Genomic DNA, 20,664 nt, shown 5'->3' on the forward strand with positions numbered 1-20,664 from the left:
TTCGAAACCATGTTCCTCTCCTTCTTCATGGACTTGTCCGGCAGTACCTTGGCCTGGAGACGGTCGCTCAAACCACTTACGACGCTACTCCAGCAAAAAGGCATAACGTTGGCGCTTTAACCGCTCCCTGCTGGTGACACATTGCGGGAACACCCACGAGATTCACGACCTCCAGGGAGCGCAGGACTTGCTACCCACGCTTGGACTACCTCTAGATGCCCTACGGCCCACGACAACCTCCGAGACCACCAAACCACGGCATGGATGGAACCCAGAAAGGGTGAAAACTTTCGTTCCGAGACGGTCCGGAAATAGCTCCCATGATGACAACCCGACATGAAATACCCAAGAGTTGTGCAAATCGTAACAAGATAATTGCCGGGACTGTACGATCTCGCTACCATGGAACTAACCCATTGCGATTCTCCTCACAATTTAGTTGCTTTGCCCACCTGATGACTTAGACTTTTCTTTATATTGATAATCTTTGTGTTTATTATTCTAATTTACCAGTAAATGTTACTAGTTAGCTACCTGTCAGACACACACAAGATCGCTTCCCATCAGGTTATGTCCCTCACTTCCTCCCCCATTTCTGCCCTAAGCGGACACAAGGCAGTACATGGCCACACACGGCAGACAGGTGGGGTTACAACACACCCAGGACCCAGATACCTACCGAGCTATATTACTACCTAACGATAAGAGTGGAGGGTACACCTCAGAACGATCAGAGGCGTAGCGTGGGGGGTGCAGGGGGGGCCGGCCGCACCGGGCGCAACATCTGGGGGGGCGCGCTCGCACTCTCAGCTCTCTGCCCCTGCCTGGCTCACTCACTCTCTCTGCAGTGCTGGCTGTGCGAATCCGATCCGAGCCGCTGGGTCGCCGCCCACTGTGGAGGGGGGGGGTACCAGGCGTGCGGTGCGGTGGGTGCGAAGAGAGAGCGAGGGACTACCTGGGGGAGGGACAGTGCAGCGGCCGCCCAGCGCAGCGCTGAGCGCGGGAGAGAACCACACCAGACCAGCCCGGGCAGCAGCAAGAAGCTGGCAGCGGCGGCAGGTGACACAGGCCAGAGAGGAGAGAGGGAGCCAGTGGTGACAGACGCTGCAGGAGGAAAACCTAGGAGGACCTGGAGGAGAAAACCTAGCCTGCTGACTGCTGTGATCGGGTCCGGGACAGCCGGTGAAAAAAAAGGTAGGAGTCACGTCAGGACTGACTGGAGTAGTACTGGGCTCAGTGGGCTGGCTGTGTAGTGCTAGCAAAGCATCTCCCAAACTGAAGTTTCTTTGGGATGTTCCCGGTCTGCAGGTCAAGACTGGCATGTTGAGCTGACCAGATGGATTTAAGTTTGGTTGGTTCAACAGTGACGAGACAGATTTCGATCCATATGTAGCTGCTCCAGCTCAACATAAGTTGATGTAAGGTCTAGCAACCTTTAATTTATTTATTTATTTTTGCTGAAAGAGTAAGGCAATAGGCATGAAGGTGAATAAACATTATGTTAAGAGTAAAGAAATGGTTATACAATGAAGGGGTGCTAAAAGTGCAGCAAGGCAAGAAAGTGATTTTCTTTTTTTTTAGAATTTTAGCAGAATACTACTATGTCATGCCATACAAAAAAGAATCTGGTGCACAAGGCAGGAAAAGGAGAAAGATAGAGACAGAGCAACAAGCTAAGTTAGCTGGAAGCCTTCACCGGTTTTTGGTGAGTACTGCTGAAATTACAGCAGGACCATCAGCAGCACCACAGGAGACTCGTAATCCTGATCCTGGATCGGTAGGCATTCCTGTTCCTGCATTAGAAGCAGAGACAGTTTCATCTAAGGATGTTTATACTCAGCCAAATCTGCCAGAAAATATTGACCAAAAAGTTTATACTGATATTGGCTATTGGCCTGAAACCATGGATGAAACCTTGAAACCTGAATATATTATATACAGATTGATATCTTGCACTTCTATTAAAGAATTACAATTATAGGTACAGGATTGAGGAAGTTGGCTCCATCTAGCCCAGTCTTGGATCATCTCCAGGGTATGGTTCCATTTTGATGTTTAGTTTTTGTTCTTGATATTTTTTGTCGTTTACGATGGTTGTGAGACGACATATAATAGCATGCCCCATGCTAGGTTACTACATTTGTATATTTGTATTCATAGACCTGCTGAAAATGTGGAGAATGTGTAATGCATGTTCGCACTCAATAAAGTGTTGGAAAATAAACTTGTATTTAGATGCATTTTACTTTAATTACATAAGTATTTTCATAACAAACAATACATGTGCTTGCGGGGGTAAGGGTTTCTTTAACTAATCTAGTGGAAGAGACTCGAGTGCTAAAATCCACGGGTTAGGGGGCGCAAATTACTTGCCTTGCCCCGGGTGCTGACAACCCATGCTACGCCACTGAGAACGATACACTACATTCCTTGACCCAACACCTCCTGGAACTGCTCATTCAAGCATAGGAGGATTAACACCCCAGCTTGACAAGTATCAGGTGTCATAAGGCCCCTCCACAGCCACTGGCAGGAGCGTATTTTTAGTACACATTGGTCACTCTACGGCTATTATGCTTACTCAGCTACAACGAGTGTACTTATTTTATGTAGATAACTTTGCGATTGTTAGCCTATTTTACTCCACAAAAATTAAATGTGCATCACGTATCTGCTTAAATGCCAACTGAACTTACACAGGACTTGCCACACAACCACGTATCGCATGTACACTCACACACTTCAAAACAAGGAGATACATTCTTAGTTTACAAGCATTAACTCACATGCACACCTCACTCTCCCATCGAACACGCTCATGTGTACTGATCTACAAACCTGCTCATGTAGACATCGATTTTATGTTTATATTGTTTTATGTGTTTATTTTTTCTCTGAATGCATGCATTTTTATTATTAAATACTGCGCTATGATGGGGCAACCCAGGGGCTACTTTCACGAGATATACTACGTGGCACACCTAGCTAGGTCGCGGTATGTTTAAATTCTAGCAAAGCACAGCACATATGATGTTCTACTATGGCCTGCTCTCAAAGTTACCCAATTGTGTTACTCGTTATTAGTTTATATCCAGCAAGGGTTAACTTGCATAACTTCTTGGTTTTCTCCATTCACTCAACAGGTATACTATACCCTATTATGCATACTAGGATAATATTGTCTATATCTCGTAAAAACAAAAAATTGTGCATGTACTCAGGCCACTGATTAACCTGTATACAACATGTACGCTGTTGTGGCGTTTGATCTTGAGATGTACTTACCTGCACAACAAAAAAAAAAAAAAAAGAAAAAAATATACCCCCTTATGTATTTTTGCCAGGTATATGTGGACATTGAAGGGGCACATTTGAGACACAGCCATTTAAGTTTGAATTTTAATGCTGGGTCTATGCCCCACTTTGGATTTTTTTTAGCAGGTTGTTTTTTCCAATTACTTCACAAAGGCATACCATTTCCTAAAGAAGACACCTTAGGGTGTTTAGAAAACTATATTTTGAACCTTAGCGTGGGATCATTTTTTCGCTAGCCTGTACCAAGTGTAGAGGTAATACACATTGTTTCCCCTTTTAAGCCATTTTTAAAATACTTTTTAAAGTTTTTTTTTAACTTTTAACAACTTTTTTAGCTTTTAACAACTTTTTTTAGTATTTTAAAACTTTTTTGTTTGTTTTTTAAAAAGGTGGTTATAGGGTCCCTCAATTGGGACTCAAGCCCCCCTTATCGACGCTCCTGATTATGTCTGAACAAATCCTTGTTCTTGATGTTTCAGATAAATGATGAGTAGCTGACATTATTTTGTGTTCTAAAGCCTGTTTGTTCTGGTCTCTATATAACAGATTTTTAGAATTTTGGAAATATCTTTTTATCTCTGATACCTTTACCCACCTCTGATTAAAGACAATAAAAAAAAAAAAAAAAAACTGAAATCCAGCACCAGAAGTCTTAATTGCTTGTGTACTTGGTAAGCAGAACTGCCCTTTAGTCAAAAACGTCTTACAAGTTAACATTACCTAATAAATTATAGGATTACATAAACTGAAAACACTTTTAAATGATATAGACCACTACCATTTTTGCCTTTTTGACATTTCTTAGATAGGAAGGCATAGAACTTCAGGAAACAAACTTCCTCTGCCAAACAAGTTTTTTAAAAAGCCATTACTTCCTTTCTTGCCCTCAAAATATTTTCATCAGTTACGTAGTTTACAGTAAGTCTCGTTATTTCCTCACAACTGATATGGATTATTTTCAAAGTTCTGTACATGTTCCAAAGTCAAGTTCTTACAAAGAATGCTTTGCGTTCTTTTCATACTGCTATTTCTATAAACACATAGATCACTGGTGGACTAGTTAATGTGACTGTCGGATACATCATCTGGATTCATGTGAGGAAATCCTGATTGCTATTAAACAATTATCTGATATATTCTTGTCTGTCTGTCTGTATAGTCATGGGAACAAGAAACTTGTAGGTACGTAGTGGGGAATTACGATGAAGCATAAACATAATTAACCCCATTCAACCTCCCCCCAATAACGACAGACAACGTGGTATGGATGAACAGGCCACAGCATTTTTTATAACATAAATAAATTACTGTATAACACACCCATAACTCCATATATTAAACTCTTCTTTCTGTAACGAAATTGTTAGCAACAAATAAACATAAATAACATATATATATATATATATATATATATATATAAACAACTCAACATACAGTGCTATACAGAGAACCCCCCGTCCTTGCCAATAAAAACCTGCAGTGGCTCCTAAACACCACTGCCTCTCACCTCCCCCCCGTCATAAAAAACATATTCCAATGCCTGCCATCAGCCGACCTTATCCACGCTCGATGGGCACGAGACCTCAGGCAACCTAAAGTTAAACCTTTTGAAGCAGGGGAGGCTGAGACCTGTAAACATGAGGAACTTATTCCATCCTTAACATAACCAAACTTAATTGGCAAGGACATACCCCCGACTCGCTGTGACTAACTAAACCTACGCGGGGTGGGCGGGCGGGAAGCTGTTCACTGGCCCGAATCCCAAGTGGCACTGAGGTAAGACCTCCCCCCTGCTAGCTCACATAGCCCTAACCCCACCCACACAATACACCCACTATCAAAGACCCTCCCCTGCATCTATCCCCACACTCCTACATGTGCCCTTGTCCGCTTAGCAGCGCTATCTCCCCAGGGCCTTGTAGGTACGTAGTGGGGAATTACGATGAAGCATAAACATAATTAACCCCATTCAACCTCCCCCCAATAACGACAGACAACGTGGTATGGATGAACAGGCCACAGCATTTATTATAACATAAATAAATTACTGTATAACACACCCATAACTCCATATATTAAACTCTTCTTTCTGTAACGAAATTGTTAGCAACAAATAAACATAAATAACATATATATATATATAAACAACTCAACATACAGTGCTATACAGAGAACCCCCCGTCCTTGCCAATAAAAACCTGCAGTGGCTCCTAAACACCACTGCCTCTCACCTCCCCCCCCGTCATAAAAAACATATTCCAATGCCTGCCATCAGCCGACCTTATCCACGCTCGATGGGCACGAGACCTCAGGCAACCTAAAGTTAAACCTGTTGAAGCAGGGGAGGCTGAGACCTGTAAACATGAGGAACTTATTCCATCCTTAACATAACCAAACTTAATTGGCAAGGACATACCCCCGCCACCAGACCCGCTGCTTTACCCCTAAATCAGCGGGGAACCCCACCAAACCCAGCCATGGCCTGTTCCACCGCCTCCTGTAGGGCGAGATTAAAAAGGTCGAGCCCGACCTCCGTGAGATGTACACCGTCCCTACAAAAAAAATGAGCCGCCTCCTGTTCAAAAACCCTATGGCGGACCGGGAGTCCATGAGCCCCCAAAACAAACTGGGAAACCCGCCTGTTCAACTTGCGCCGGCAATGCTCCATGGCACTCTGACTCCTGGCGCCACGCCAATAGTTGCGGGCGACAACTTCAGACCAGATTAAGCGCACGCCCGGGAACAAAACCAAGATGCGGGCCAAGTCCCGCTTCACTGCCGAGATCAAATCCCAAATGGGCACCGAACCCAGATCATTCCCCCCCAGGTGGATCACCAGGACACTCGGCTCACCCAGGAGCTGAGACAGCCGCACTAACTCGGGGAGGAGCCGTGACCACCTCATACCCCGCGCACCGAGCCATCGAACTTCCGCTTCGGTAGGCGTGAAACCCAACCTCGAACCTCCAGGCCGAACCGCCGCCCGCTGCCCAGCCCATTAAACATAAGAGTGTCCGACGATCCAGATCCTGGGGGGAACAGAAACTGTGGAAAGAAATCACGTCAATAAACCGGCCGGACGAACATAGGAAATATAGCTCCCTGAGTCCCACCTACCAATCCTCTGAACCACCTGCGCTGGCATGCCTAGCCGAGAGGCCTCGGTCGCCGCCCCAATACGGAAGGAATGGCCCCCGAACTCCCTGCTATCCAACCCCATTGCTTCCAGCCCCAAACGAAACACTCTAACAAACTGGAAATGGGAAAGGAAACTACCATCCCCATGCACCAGGAGAGGCAGCGCAGGAGAAGAGCGCACAGCACAATATTCCCCAAAGGACCACACGGGACAAATGCCGGAACCCGGCACGGACCCCAAACGGACCCACTTACCCTTCCCCAAGACATCCGTCTTAGAGCGGCGGATTTGGAACGAGATCTGATCAGTGACGCACGAAACGTCACTAAATAGCACCCCCCCTACCTGCTGCCGGCTGGGGCATACTAGCTCCCCAATCCGCATGGCGCCGAAGAATGCCAGGGAAAAGGCAAGGCGAAACAGCCGAACCTCGAAATCCGAATGGCAAACCCCGTGCAACGCCTCACACAAAGCAGTTAGGAGCGTGCCCGAGACAGGACGCCTTGAGTCCGGCACAGACACCCTCCTCCGTCTCAAGCCTTTTAGTGCCTGCCGCACAATGAACGCCTTAGTAGCGTCCTCCCAACCCCGTAACTTAAACAGGAAGCTGAGTCCTGACAAGCGTGCCGAAATGGCCGAGGGTGACATTCCTGCGGCCTCCCAACCCCCCAAGAGCCGAACCAAACCCTGCAGACGAGAGGATGAGTCCTGGAAGCCCCCGTAGGCCCCCTCCCACCCTTCCCATTCCCGCCAAACCTTATTATAGCGGTCCCATGTGGCCGCAGTGACCGACCCACGGACCAGCTCCATCAGTCTGCCAGACCCAAGGACCACATCTCTGCCGGACACGGGACACCCTCCAGTTCGGCCTGTGGAGCCACGGCCCGAAACACGTCCCACTGTGAACGAGAGAGAGCATCGGCCATCACATTACGCACACCCGGGATGTGCACAGCCCTACAATACACATTCAGCTCCAGACAGCGCAGCACTAGGCGCCGGAGCAAGCGAACCACGGGGGGGGGGGGGGAAGATGCAGACAGCTGGTTAATAGCCTGAACTACACCCAGGTTGTCACAATGGAAAACCCCCCGCCTATCCACCAGCAGGGAACCCCATACCTCCAACGCCACCAAGATTGGGAAGAGCTCCAGAAACGCCAGATTCCGAGTGAGCCCCGCCGCATACCAGGACTCCGGCCATGAGTCAGCGCACCACTTTGCCCCTAGAATGGCTCCAAAGCCGGCAGAACCCGCCGCATCGGTAAACAAATGGAGGTCCGCATTAGAGACCTCCGGGGCCTGCCAGTAAGACCTGCCATTATAGGAGGCCAAAAAGGAGTCCCAGACAGCCAAATAGGCCCGTAAGGGCCGGGTAAGACGGATAAAATGTAGCGGATGAGCGACCCCTGATGTCGCCGCCGCCAGGCGCCTATTAAAGATACGCCCCATTGGCAAGATCCGACAGGCAAAATTGAATTTCCCCAGCAAAGACTGCAGGCAGCGCAGCTGGATCTTACGCCGTCCCAGTGCACGGGACACCGCGAGGCGCAGGTCCAAGACCTTATCGGGCGGCAGCCGACATTCCCCAGCCATCGAATCAATTTCGATGCCCAGAAAGCTCAAGCACGTGACCGGACCCACCGTCTTGTCGTGCGCCAGCGGGACCCCGAAGCGCTGAAACACCTCCCCGAGAACCCGCAGCAGGAGAGCACAGACGTGCGACTCCGCCGGGCCTACACACAGGAAATCATCCAGGTAGTGCAGGAGGGAAGCGACCCCCGCCTCCCTCCGCACCACCCATTCCAGAAAAGTGCTAAAGCACTCAAAATAAAAACAGGATAGCGAGCAACCCATGGGGAGGCACATGTCCACAAAAAACTGGCCCTCAAAGGCACACCCCAAAAGATGATGGCAATCCGGATGCACCGGGAGCAGCCGGAAAGCGGATTCCACATCCGCCTTAGCAAGCAGCGCCCCCGGGCCCGCTGCTCTCACCATGCGAACCGCCGCATCAAAGGATGCGTAGGAAACCCTGCAGAGTTCCGTGGAAATGTCGTCATTCACCGATCCACCACGAGGGTATGACAAATGGTGAATTAAACGATATTTCCCGGGGTCCTTCTTGGGCACCACACCCAAGGGAGAAACCCGCAAATTCGCCATCGGTGGGGTGGAGAAGGGGCCGGCCATCCGACCCAAGGAAACCTCTTTATCCAATTTTTCCCGCACCACCTGGGGAAAAGCCCGCACGGACTTGAGGTTCCGGACGGAGAGCATAGGAGGGCGCTCCGCGAACGGGATCCAAAACCCCTGCTCAAACCCCTCTCATAAAGGTCGAGCCACGGGCGCATCGCGTTTACGAGGACCGGCGTCGTCGCCCTTTGCCCCCATGTCCCCTTTCTCCCCCGTTTTGCCCCGCTTGAAACAGCGGGAGGCAGGATGGGCCCCACCGCAGCCGGAGCATTCGTGCTTAAACCGGCACGAGGACCCCCACTTACAGAGACTGTCGTTAAATTTCCAACAACAGCCGGACCTCGGACTGGAGGCCGATGAGGAGGAGGATGCGCCCCCACCGGCCCCCCCGAGAAAAGACGAAAAAGCACCCTGTTGAGGGGCAGGACGAGTCATGATGGAAAGCCATAGACCGATATCCATCTGGTCCCACGACAGCGAGGGACGCACTGCCAGCCGCTGTCGAAACTGCTCGTCGTACCTCCACCAACCTAATCCCCCATAGGTGCGACAAGCGTTCCAAATCGTGTCCTGATAACAGAACAGAGCGGAACACTTCTGGGGAGACTTCTCTCCCACCACGCTGGCCAAAATAGAGAAAGCCCGAATCCAGTTCCCAAAGTTTTTTGGAATTTTGCGATAACGGTACTTCTCCCTATCCTTTTCTGACTCCTTGCTGTCCTTGTCCGCCACGGGAGGAGCCTCCTCCAGCGGCAGAAGGGAAAATATTTCTACAAACTCCCCCTTCCAAATTTTTTCCTTAGTCTCCTGCTTCAAGTGCAAGCCCAGGGGGCCGGACCAGCACATGTAAGCAGCACCCCGCGCCACGTCCGCGACCGCGAGACAAGCATCGTCCACGGCGGAACCAACACTGGCCACCATGGGCGCCGGGGAGCCCAGAGGCACCGCACCGCCACCCGACCCGGGAAGGGACCCAGTAGTAGGAGAAGACTGAACCTGAGGAGGGAGCAGGGCAGGGGACCACGCTGACCGGAGCTGACCATCAATAGCATTACCGCTAACCGCCACCCCCTTCTCCCACTGATCCAAAAAAACCCTAAGACCTAAGAGGAACCCCCCCAACCCGGGACCCGCAGCGCCAGAAACGGAAGGAATAAGGTACTCACCGGTCGCAGACTGGCGATCCAAGCCCGGTACTGCGCTCACAGAAGGCTGAGGCAAGGAAACTGCAGTTCCAGCATCCACTGAAGACGTCAGCTGGGATCCAGACGCCACCTGCTGGACGGATCCATGAAGTGCAGCAGTATCCTGAGAAGAGAGCAGCAGAGAGGACGTGAGCCCATGCCCCAGCGGAGATGGCCGAGGTAAGTGACTTGCAGGGGGGGAGGGGGGCCAGGCAGGGCAGAGGAAGCAGGATAGAAAGGAGGGGGGTAGACAGGGAGGAAAGGGGACCAGAAGGAGGGGAAGAAAAGACAGGAGGAGCAAGAAAAGAGGGGGGAGGGGTAAGAAACGAAGGGAGAGGGGGGAGGGGGCCCCCCAGAGGAGGAAAGGGGGGGGCAGAAACCGGGCAAGAGGGAGGGGGACCAGGGGGCCCAGGAAAGGGTAGGCTGGGCCCCCTGGAAGAGACAGTAGAACGAGCAGGGGAAGGAGGGGAGACAGAGCCCTGGGAGCCTTCCTCACTGGCAGAGGAGGCTCCCGACGGGCAGGGAGACCCCCCACGGACCCCCAACGGCGGTACAGAGGTACCCTGCGCGGCCCGCGAGGGCCTACTCACCGCCCTACTGCCCCGCCGGCCGCGGGGGGACCTGGATCGTTGCCGGGATGGCACATTCCGCCGCCCACCGCCCCCGGACCGCAAACCAGCACAGGCGGCCGGGGCGGACGGCGTAGAGGGGGATCCACGAGTAGGCCGCGCGGCACCCGCACCAGGGGGCCGCGCGGCGGAAGCAGGCCGCATCCCCGGCCTGGTAGTGATAGGCCGCGCGGCCGCGGAGGCAGCAGGCCGCGCGGCGGACGTAGGCCGCATCCCCGGCCTCGAGGTAGAAGGCCGTGCGGCAATAGAGGCGGCTGGCCGCGCGGCAGTGGCAGGCCCCGTGTCTGAAGGCCGTGCCACGCGCGCGGCCGCAGAAGGCCGCAAAACGCTCCTCCTCGTAGCAGGCCGCGTGTCTGGAGCCCCAGACACGCGGTTCTGGCGATGACTCGGGCCCGGGCTCCCAGTCCTCAACCGGGCCCGAGGAGTAGGATCCGGGGAGAGCCTGGCAGGCGGCCGGGAACGCCTGCCAGTGCTGGTGCGGCCCCCAGGGGCAGGGACCGCAGAAGGAGCAGCAGGGGGGACCACAGAGGATACCCCAGGGGAGGGTAGGCCACGGGGGGTGCCCACACCGCTAGCCATACCTCCAGTAATGCGTGAAAATTGCTCCCTCAGTTGCCGGCCACCATCCAGCGCAGCAGCAGCCCTGAGGGATGACAGGATCGCCTCAACATCCATCCCTCAAGCTGTGGAGACTAAAGGCCCAGGCAAACAGGAGCAAGAGCAGGAAGCTGTTCACTGGCCCGAATCCCAAGTGGCACTGAGGTAAGACCTCCCCCCTGCTAGCTCACATAGCCCTAACCCCACCCACACAATACACCCACTATCAAAGACCCTCCCCTGCATCTATCCCCACACTCCTACATGTGCCCTTGTCCGCTTAGCTGCGCTATCTCCCCAGGGCCTAAACGCTCTTTGAATGCTTTGGTTTTACATATCAGGATGTAATAACATTCATCTGTTCCTTAGCAGGTTTAAAAATTGGGTAAATACAATCTCAGATCAGATGAACAACAACACATGACATATTATACAGTGTCATGATTTATTTAACAAAGATAAAGCCAAAATGGAGAAGTCATGTGTGAAAAACGAAGTAAATCTTATGATTCAGTAACTTGTAGAACCACCTATAGCAGCAATAACTTGAAGTAATCATTTTCTTTAAGACTTTATCAGTCTCGCACATCATTGTGGAGAAATGTTGTCCCACTCATCTTTACAATGTTACTTCAGCTCATTGAGGTGTGCTGGCATTTGTTTATACACAGCTCTCTTAAGGTCCCGCCACAGTATTTCAATCCAGTTGAAGTCTGGACGTTTACTAAGCCCATTTGGAGGGTAGTAAAACCTGGTCGAGCACTTGTCTAATCCATTTAGAGTAAATTAATTGATGATAAAATAGCAACATTATGACCACCTATTTGTCTTTCTTAATTTCTCATTAGAGTCTTAAACATTTTCTTACAGCATTGCTTGTTTGACACTAAAATGCTATTCTTATTCAATGCTCTTGAGTCACCCTTGCCACTGATAGCTGGAAATGCTGCATAGATTCTGAGCAACTAATCATATCATGAATTTAGGGCATTAGGTCAGGAGTTAAAGGGACACTATAGTCACCCAGACCACTTCAGCTCAATGAAGTGGTCTGTGTGCCAGTTCCCTCTAGGGTTAACCCTGCCTGCTATAAACATAGCAGTTTTAGAGAAACTGCTATGTTTACATTTGGGGTTAAGCCAGCCTCTAGTGGCTGTCTCCCGGACAGCCACTAGAGGCGCATCTGCGACGCTGGAGGCATATTATGCCTCCATCACGCAGAGCGTCCATAGTAAAGCATTGAAAAATGCTTTCCTTTGGACACTTTGAATGCGCGCGCGGCACGGAATTGCAGAAGTCCTGAATTTTGGAAGTGCCGAATCAAACTGAATTTTTTGCCCATGCGCATCCCTACTTTTCAGCATATGCTTCATTCTTATTTCTCCAGACATACTACTGATCCATTGGGCAGAAAAGTTTAAATTTTGTTTCATCACTTCACAGAACAGAATCCCAAAACTTCTGTGGCTTATTTATATGATTTTGAGCAAATTGGATCTGGCTTTTCTTGTGCTTTTGGATCAGTAGTGGTGTATGTCTTGGAGTTCTGGCATGGCAACCTTCTGTGTTTAGTTCACGCCTTAGTGTGCTCACTCAAACATCAGTGCCTGCTGTCACCAAGTCTTGCTGCAGGTCTTTTGAAGTCACTCAAGGGTTTATCACAACCTGGCTTCTCAGAAATCTGGTTTCAGCCATTGATGGCTTTCTTTTTCTGCCCAGTCCAGGTAGTGTAACCACTGTTCCTTCATCTTTGACCTTGCGAACTATGCTTCCAGGGGAGTCTCTACTAACATTCAGTGTTCGCTATCTTTTTGTATCCTGCTCCTTGCTTGTGAAGGGCGATGATCACTTCTCTTAACTTTGTGGTCCATTCTTTTGACTCCTTTAACTCATTCATATAAATATATGTTGGTTATTTAGTCAGACACACATATAACAATACCACTGTACTTTGAATTAATTATTTAGTACAAGTTTAACTTGTATACTGTGTTTTTAAAGCTCATGGTTTTAAGATTTATTTTTTAATTAGCATTCATTTAGCAAGGCATGTCTTAATTTACAACCTCTAATAGCAGATGATAACTTTGGGTGTAATTGCAAACCGAACAGGTGTAATTTTATGTCTAAACCACAGTTAATTATGAAAGAAAGGTTACATCTCAATTATGTTCTCTGATGGACCAGAACGTGTCTTTGGAGAAAATGTTTTGAAATTACAACATTTTAACACTTACAGCTACTCAAACAATTGAAATAGCTCAACACAACAAATGCTTACAGCTAATCTTTCTGGCACATTGACTAAATGTAACAAATATGTAAAATTGTAATATGGTTTATACACTACAGCGTCCGTAAAAAAAAAAAAAAAAAGTCAGGAGCCACCAAAAATCTTTAATAGACTAACAGCCATTTTACTAAAACAAGATACATAATAAATGAGTTTTCTTTGAAAGTAAAAAAAAAGAATTGATTAAGTTGATCAGTGTATGTGTAACACAGTATTTACAAGTTTATGAATAGTGAGTTAGGAAATAAAAAAAAAAAAAGTTTAAATTGTTGTTGCGGACGGCCTAGTACCCCGACTGGATACTTCCACCAAGCACGCTCCCTTGCTATCGCCGGGACACCATCAGCACTCCAGCCCCTAGCCGCTGCAGCTTGGCCCGGGTCTCGCCATCGCTTCCCATCCTGGAACAGGGTCCTGGATCCGGCTTCTAGTGATTAAAGCTCTCCTGTACAGAGTATAGTTGTTTAGCTGGTACACCCACACACTAGTCGAGACTAAGTGAAGAGTGAAAAGGAACTGGTTTATTATAGCCAAGATGCCTGCTCTTATACACAGCCCCCAGCATGGGGTTTCCATTCAATGCAAGACAAGCCCCTCCCATTAATCTCTGTGCCTGGGAGATAATTGCGTTAAAGACCAGTAAGCTAATTATCTCCCAGGAACAGAGGCAAACATAAAAATATAAAACCTAAAAATACCCCAAAACATCATAAGAACATAAAGTAACCCCACAAATAATACATCCCCAAAGAACCCTTATCTGAGCGCCCAAGTTCTCCAAATATCTCTCAGATCCATGCAGTGTAGGAGAAACGCCACCAAGTTAAAGTTCTGACCGACTGCGCATGTGGTCCTATGCCCAAAACACTTCTAGTTTGTTTGGTGCTTTGGCCGATAAAATTCCACAAGCTCCTGTGTCCAAAATATGGGGTGCTCCAGCTGGCTCTTAGATAGCGTTTGTGTCCTTTAGTTTCAGACACCTTACCTCCAAAAAGCGCTCTCCTAGCGGGTTGCAAAGTCATTCAAAACCCCGGAACAAGTTGTGCGGGAACCGCGCGGTCACCTCATGACGAAAATCGTCCTGTAACATTCGCGGCTAAGCCCCGCTGAGGTGACTGGGAAGTCCTCATGCAGAATTTTGTTCCATAACAATTGCGGCTAATTACCGCTGGTCACAATTAGTTGGTTTCTTCATACAAACGTCTGCCAGGGAGTTAGCGTTTGGTTCAGTTCCAAAGAAGGGAAAGTGTCAAACCAGGGGCACCCAGGGAAAGCTGCTAATGGTTGCTGGGAGGTTTAACTCCTGAACAGGGTCTTTGGATACGGCCTATAGTCCTTGGGCAGGAGGAGAGAGTCACAGAGAGTCAGAGACCGAGTGATTGAAGAGTTTGAAGAAGGAGAGCATGATCAACAGTGTCAAAGTCAGCAGAGGGGTCAAGAAGATGTAGTATAACATGTGTAATTAGGCAGCACACTTGCTTATATTCTGAGACTTTCTCATGACCAACTGATTTATGTTACCTACAGAAAATCCAGCCATCCCAAACTTGATTAGTTATGCACTTTACATTTTGAATAATATATTGTTTATGCATTTCTGTCATGCATTCTTGAGTCGCATACTTTATCTGCAGGAGCAGTGACAATTTCATGTGAATCCAGTGGTCTTTTCTTAATCTCTTAATAGCATTAACATACTACTACTCATGGGCATTGTGCCCTTAATCTAATTCAGTTTATGCAACCGATGTCCGTGGGACTCCAGAGGCACCAGCAGCTTCAAATATCTGTTTGCTGCTATGTAATGGTATTTTAGCAGCTGCTCTCTTGTTCCGATGCATGGATCTGGCAGAAATCTTCCTCAATGTGCCTTTATCTGCACGAATCCGTCTGTGCTCTGAATCAAAATCTCTTAAATAGACCAATTTAGGTCTTTCAGCCTTTTAGTAGATAGCTCCCTAATACCATGGGAATTAGGGAGCTATCTACTCGCAGCACGAATAAGATCAGAGCTTCATTCATTCCAATGAAATTCCGATCTGAACAAAAGTCCCGAATTGCATCCTAACACCAATGGACAAACTGTTCTCATTCTGTTAGCATGGAATTTGGTAGTTTCGCCGGCGTTCGAATGCTGAACGAAGCAGCAGGAGGAAGATGAGAATTGTGGGAAAATTTCTTTGACCACAGGAAATGGAGCGGACTTTGCTGCTCCCCTGGGTCATAGCTGGTCAAGCATAGAAAAAAATACATATGACAAGAATTGACCATCTCAGCCAATTCAATGCTTTCCCACAGGAAAGTATTGGAAAGCATTTGGAGGCTAATGCACATGTGCACCATCAATCAGCATCTCCTTGTAGAGATGCATTGAATTAATGCATCTTTATGAGGAACGTTCAGTGACTCCATGCAGTGCAGCACTGACCCAGGAAGCACCTCTAGTGGCCAGCTGAGTGACTGTCACTGGAGGTGCCCCTAGGCCCTAATGTAAACACTGCCTTTTCTGCATGGACAAGCCATACTCACCAGTAAAACTAAATTAAGCTGTAGTTGCTCTGTTGACTACTGTTTAGTAAATATCTCCTTCATTTGATATCCTTATGTGTGATTGTTAAATTTATGAATGCCAAATAATTGAGTTATCCACTAAACAGACCCCTAATTTTGTATCCATAAATTTGGCAGTCCCATGTAAGGATAACACATTTGGCAGTTATCTGCTAAACAGCTAAAATATCAAAATTAAGATAAGGACTTTTCTTCAGTCTTATTTTAGCTGTTTATTAGTTAAAGGAACACTATAGTCACCTGAATTACTTTAGCTAAATAAAGCAGTTTTAGTGTATAGATCATTCCCTTGCAATTTCACTGCTCAATTCACTGTCATTTAGGAGTTAAATCACTTTGTTTCTGTTTATGCAGCCCTAGCCACACCTCCCCTGGCTATGATTGACAGAGCCTGCATGGAAAAAAAACTGGTTTCACTTTCAAACAGATGTAATTTACCTTAAATAATTGTATCTCAATCTCTAAATTGAACTTTAATCACATACAGGAGGCTCTTGCAGGGTCTAGCAAGCTATTAACATAGCAGGGGATAAGAAAATCTTAATTAAACAGAACTTGCAATAAAGAAAGCCTAAATAGGGCTCTCTTTACAGGAAGTGTTTATGGAAGGCTGTGCAAGTCACATGCAGGGAGGTGTGACTAGGGTTCATAAACAAAGGGATTTAACTCCTAAATGGCAGAGGATTGAGCAGTGAGGCTGCAGGGGCATGTTCTATACACCAAAACTGCTTCATTAAGCTAAAGTTGTTCAGGTGACAAATGTGTCCCTTTAACTTCCACATTTGCTATCCTTATGTGGGATTGCTATATTTAAAGGGTTACTCAACCCACCATGACCACTTCAGTGACTTAGTAGTAGGAGTCTAGATGTGCAGTGTTTTAGCATGACATTATCAACGTTCAGTTTGTTTTTTCGTTGAATGTAGATACAGTTTTTTATATTTGTGTGATCTTTAAAAAAATGTTAAATAAAGGAACTGTTTTTTTATGCCAAATAGAGAGTACATTGATGATCGTTATGTGAGGTAGAATAACAGCAACAAAGCTGTGTGGTGGCTTTCAATTGATGTTCATTTGTCATTAAATGGCTCTATGTATGGCAATAATAGTTCCTCTAATAACCAGAATACCACCACCACCTCCACCACCATTCTATTCTGTTGGCACAACTTAGCATGAGTCAATGTATTCATGGAATCTCTTCACTGATTGAATGTGGCCATTCACTGCAACGTTGTACATATAATCTCAAGTATTAAGGTGTAGTATTTTGTCAGAGTCACAGGTCTAAGCATTGTGTATCGGATATGATCGCATTTGTATATCGTTCTATAAGCTCCATAATTGGCTTAGTAAGGAGCATCATTATATGCGGATGCATATAAACATACATACAGTGGTAAATTACAAAACGTTGTATTTTGGGATGTCCAGTTTTCTAAATGTGGATTTGGTATCAGCATCATGTGATTTACTAATAGAAGAGGAAGGGCAAATTTCAGTTAATGGACTGTCTCCTGGCATTCCTTTTTCATAGTTCCCTTTTGGATAAGACACGGTCATTTTCAGGATCTCAACACGTTAAAAACAATGGGAGGATGAGGCATTGGGATCAATCCGTAAAAAAATACCCTTGTTTACAATTTCGATATCTATTGGAAGGGTCAGAGGTTTGGACCATTTCATCCTCTTCCTTCTGATAGTGTGTTCACTGGATATGATAAAGAACAGGACCTCGGTGATAAACTGCAACAATACTAGACTATACACGCACAAGAAAGCCTGTTATGTGTGAAGAGAGACAAGGGTAACAAGCAGCGAGGCTTTGGATTTTGGAGACCATCCTCTCCCATTTTGTTCTTCACTCTTGGACTGTTAAGATGCTGCAGCTTCTCTTAACTTTTTTCTTCTATTTTAGATTTCAGATGGTGGATTCACTGGGTAAGTAAGATTTGATATTTTAAGTGCTTCAAAAGGATTTGTATGGTGTCCAGAAGAATTGTAATGGAATTCTTAGCATACCTCGTAATATTGATAATTAAAAATGACTACTAAGACAATAAAGAAAAAAAGTTGATATAAGACCTGACAATCATAACAGGTAGTATTATTAAAAAATCACCGAGCATTAAAATACCCCTCTCATTCTAACAATTTCAAACTAAGGGAACACATTTGTGTTACTGTAATTGGTCACCGTTCATATTAATGGGAATATTAATTAATGGGAATAGTATTTTTCATTAATTTGAAATGTGTGTCTGTATATGAATGTGCATCTCATGCAAGAATGATCAGTGAATTGTTTATTATGGAAAAATGCCACTGAAATGTTCTAAACACATTGTAATAAGCAATGACACTGTTTATTACGATGTATTCAAGTGGTTTATAAATGTCTCTAACACTCCGAGATGGCATAACTTTTCTATTGTGTATCTTTTATATTACATGGTACTTTGGGGTTAGTGTATGTGTTAAGGTAGTGAAGGGGTTTATTTTTACTGTAAGGGTTAATGATTATTGTTAGTGTTAGGGCTATTGTGCTATGACATGGTAGTTTGAGGGTTAATGTTTCATGTTAAGGTGAATAGAGGTTAAGAGGAATACTATAAGGGTAGCACAACGACATACATTATCCAATGCTGCCTGAGATTAGTGGGAGTTGTAGTCCGGCCAACAGCTATTTCCGCTCCTGTCAAGAAAATACTGGCAAGTGCCTGTGAACTTCCACTAACATACTGTAACATTAATGACCTGGCCCTGTCTTAGGTTATATTATGAGCTAGTGACACATAATCCTCTGGTAATTGAATAGCAGTTGTCCCATAGATGTCAATGAAAAAGCCTCTAATCAGTTACTAAAATGGCACTTTTTAATAGAATGCAGCCATAAGTAACCTTATTGTATTAATCGTTTGCATGTGGATAGGGAAATGATATACCAATCCACAATCCACTTTTTCTGTCATTATGAGAGTTGTATTTGATTTTTATATGTTGATTTAAATGGGCCAATATATTTTGCTTTTTAAGGAAGCGGCAAAATCGATGTAAATTTCAGATCAATAATATTTTAAAGATCAGATGGTAGGTATTTGCATAATACAAAACTAGATGATAGTGCTGTAATATTGTATATAGATAATATATGTATATAATATATTAGGATGCATGTTATAATATCTTGAGTTTCTTTAAATCAATGGGGAACATGGTTATTTTTTGTTTAATGTCAACTAAGGCCAATTGCAGATCAGTGGATCTCTAGATATCAAATTAAACCCCTTAACTAAATATTAATCAAATCCTTTAGCCATCCTTATTCAGTTTTCATCTTTCTTTACAGTGAAATTACGGTATGTCTATTTAATATTTCATTTCTGTCCCATAATCCATTGCTCCTAAACAGATTATGTATAGCCACTCGCCCACCCCATTTTTTTCAGTCACTGTTTGTAGACTATTTGTATAACTGAACACATTGTAATCTTATGGTACAGACTAAGGAACATGTAGTCAGGGCCGTCTTTAATATCACAAGGATCGTGGGCAAAGCATTTTCTTGGGCCTCCTGTGCACCCTCCAGTCCCTGGCATGCAATCGCACCTTTTACATACATACTTACACAGACATATACATGGACAGACATACTGACACATACACACAGACAGGCATACTGACACACACACATATATACTGACAAACATGCTGACACAGACAGACATACTGACACTCCCAGACTCAAACACACTGACAGACATACTGACACACACAGACACAAACACACTGAAACACACACAGACATATACCCTGACAGAGATACTGGCACACAGACACACACTGTAAATAGAGTAAGGAGCACACCAAAAATCTTTATATATATGAAATGAATAAACTTTATTTACATGGGTATATACTCTGGGTCTGTCTCTTTAAATAGTATCCACAGAAATACAGGCTCCCTTGACAAAGGCTCTGTAGCTGAAACGTTGTTTTTTTTTTTTGATTGACTCTGTCCCTGCTTCTCACTTATCTTGGTATGGTTTTTTGCATTTTTTTTATATGTTTGGGTTTTGTTTATACTTTATATAGTGGTCTGTTTGTATGATATTTCTGTCATTTATATACCACGCATTGCGTGTTCATATGTGTCTGTATACATATGTTGTTTTGGTAAATGCTTTATTATAGCATGACTGTGTATTTCTGTGGATACTATTTAAAGAGACAGACCTAGAGTATATACCCATGTAAATAAAGTTGATTAATTTCATATATATACAGATTTTTGGTGTGCTCCGTTCTCTATTTACATTGTCATGTTTTTTGGGTTTTTCAGGGGATAGAGCCCTATGTGGGTGAGCACCCAGCATATATTACATTAGCCTTTTCCTGGGGCTAATTCAACGTTTAGTTGAGTGTGCCCACCTTGTCTCATTTTTGATTAACACAGACACACACTGACAGACATACTGACACAGACACATAGCCTGACAGGCTTCCTGACACACAGACACACACTGACAGACATACTGACATACCCATTGACAGGCATACTGACATACCCATTGACAGGCATACTGACACACACACACATACACTGACACACACACATACTGACAGACAACCTACTGACACACACATACACTGTCAGACATACTGAGACACACAGACATACTTACAGACAGACACACAGACATACTGACACATTCACACTTTTAAATCTACTCCCCGTTTC

General features: G+C 45.8%; 1 protein-coding gene across 1 annotated transcript in view; it reads left to right on the forward strand.

Annotated features, from left to right (window-relative positions):
* The first annotated feature begins 17,633 nt into the window (after positions 1–17,633).
* OIT3 (oncoprotein induced transcript 3) overlaps positions 17,634–20,664 on the forward strand; it is a 63,367-nt gene continuing 60,336 nt past the window's right edge. Inside the window, exon 1 of the mRNA XM_063433980.1 lies at positions 17,634–17,864. Coding sequence (XP_063290050.1) covers positions 17,804–17,864 — 61 coding nt within the window. The 5' untranslated portion in view covers positions 17,634–17,803. The remainder of the gene's footprint in view (positions 17,865–20,664) is intronic.

The sequence above is a fragment of the Pelobates fuscus genome, chromosome 10 (assembly GCF_036172605.1).
Source record: "Pelobates fuscus isolate aPelFus1 chromosome 10, aPelFus1.pri, whole genome shotgun sequence".
NCBI classification, from domain to species: Eukaryota; Metazoa; Chordata; class Amphibia; order Anura; family Pelobatidae; genus Pelobates; species Pelobates fuscus.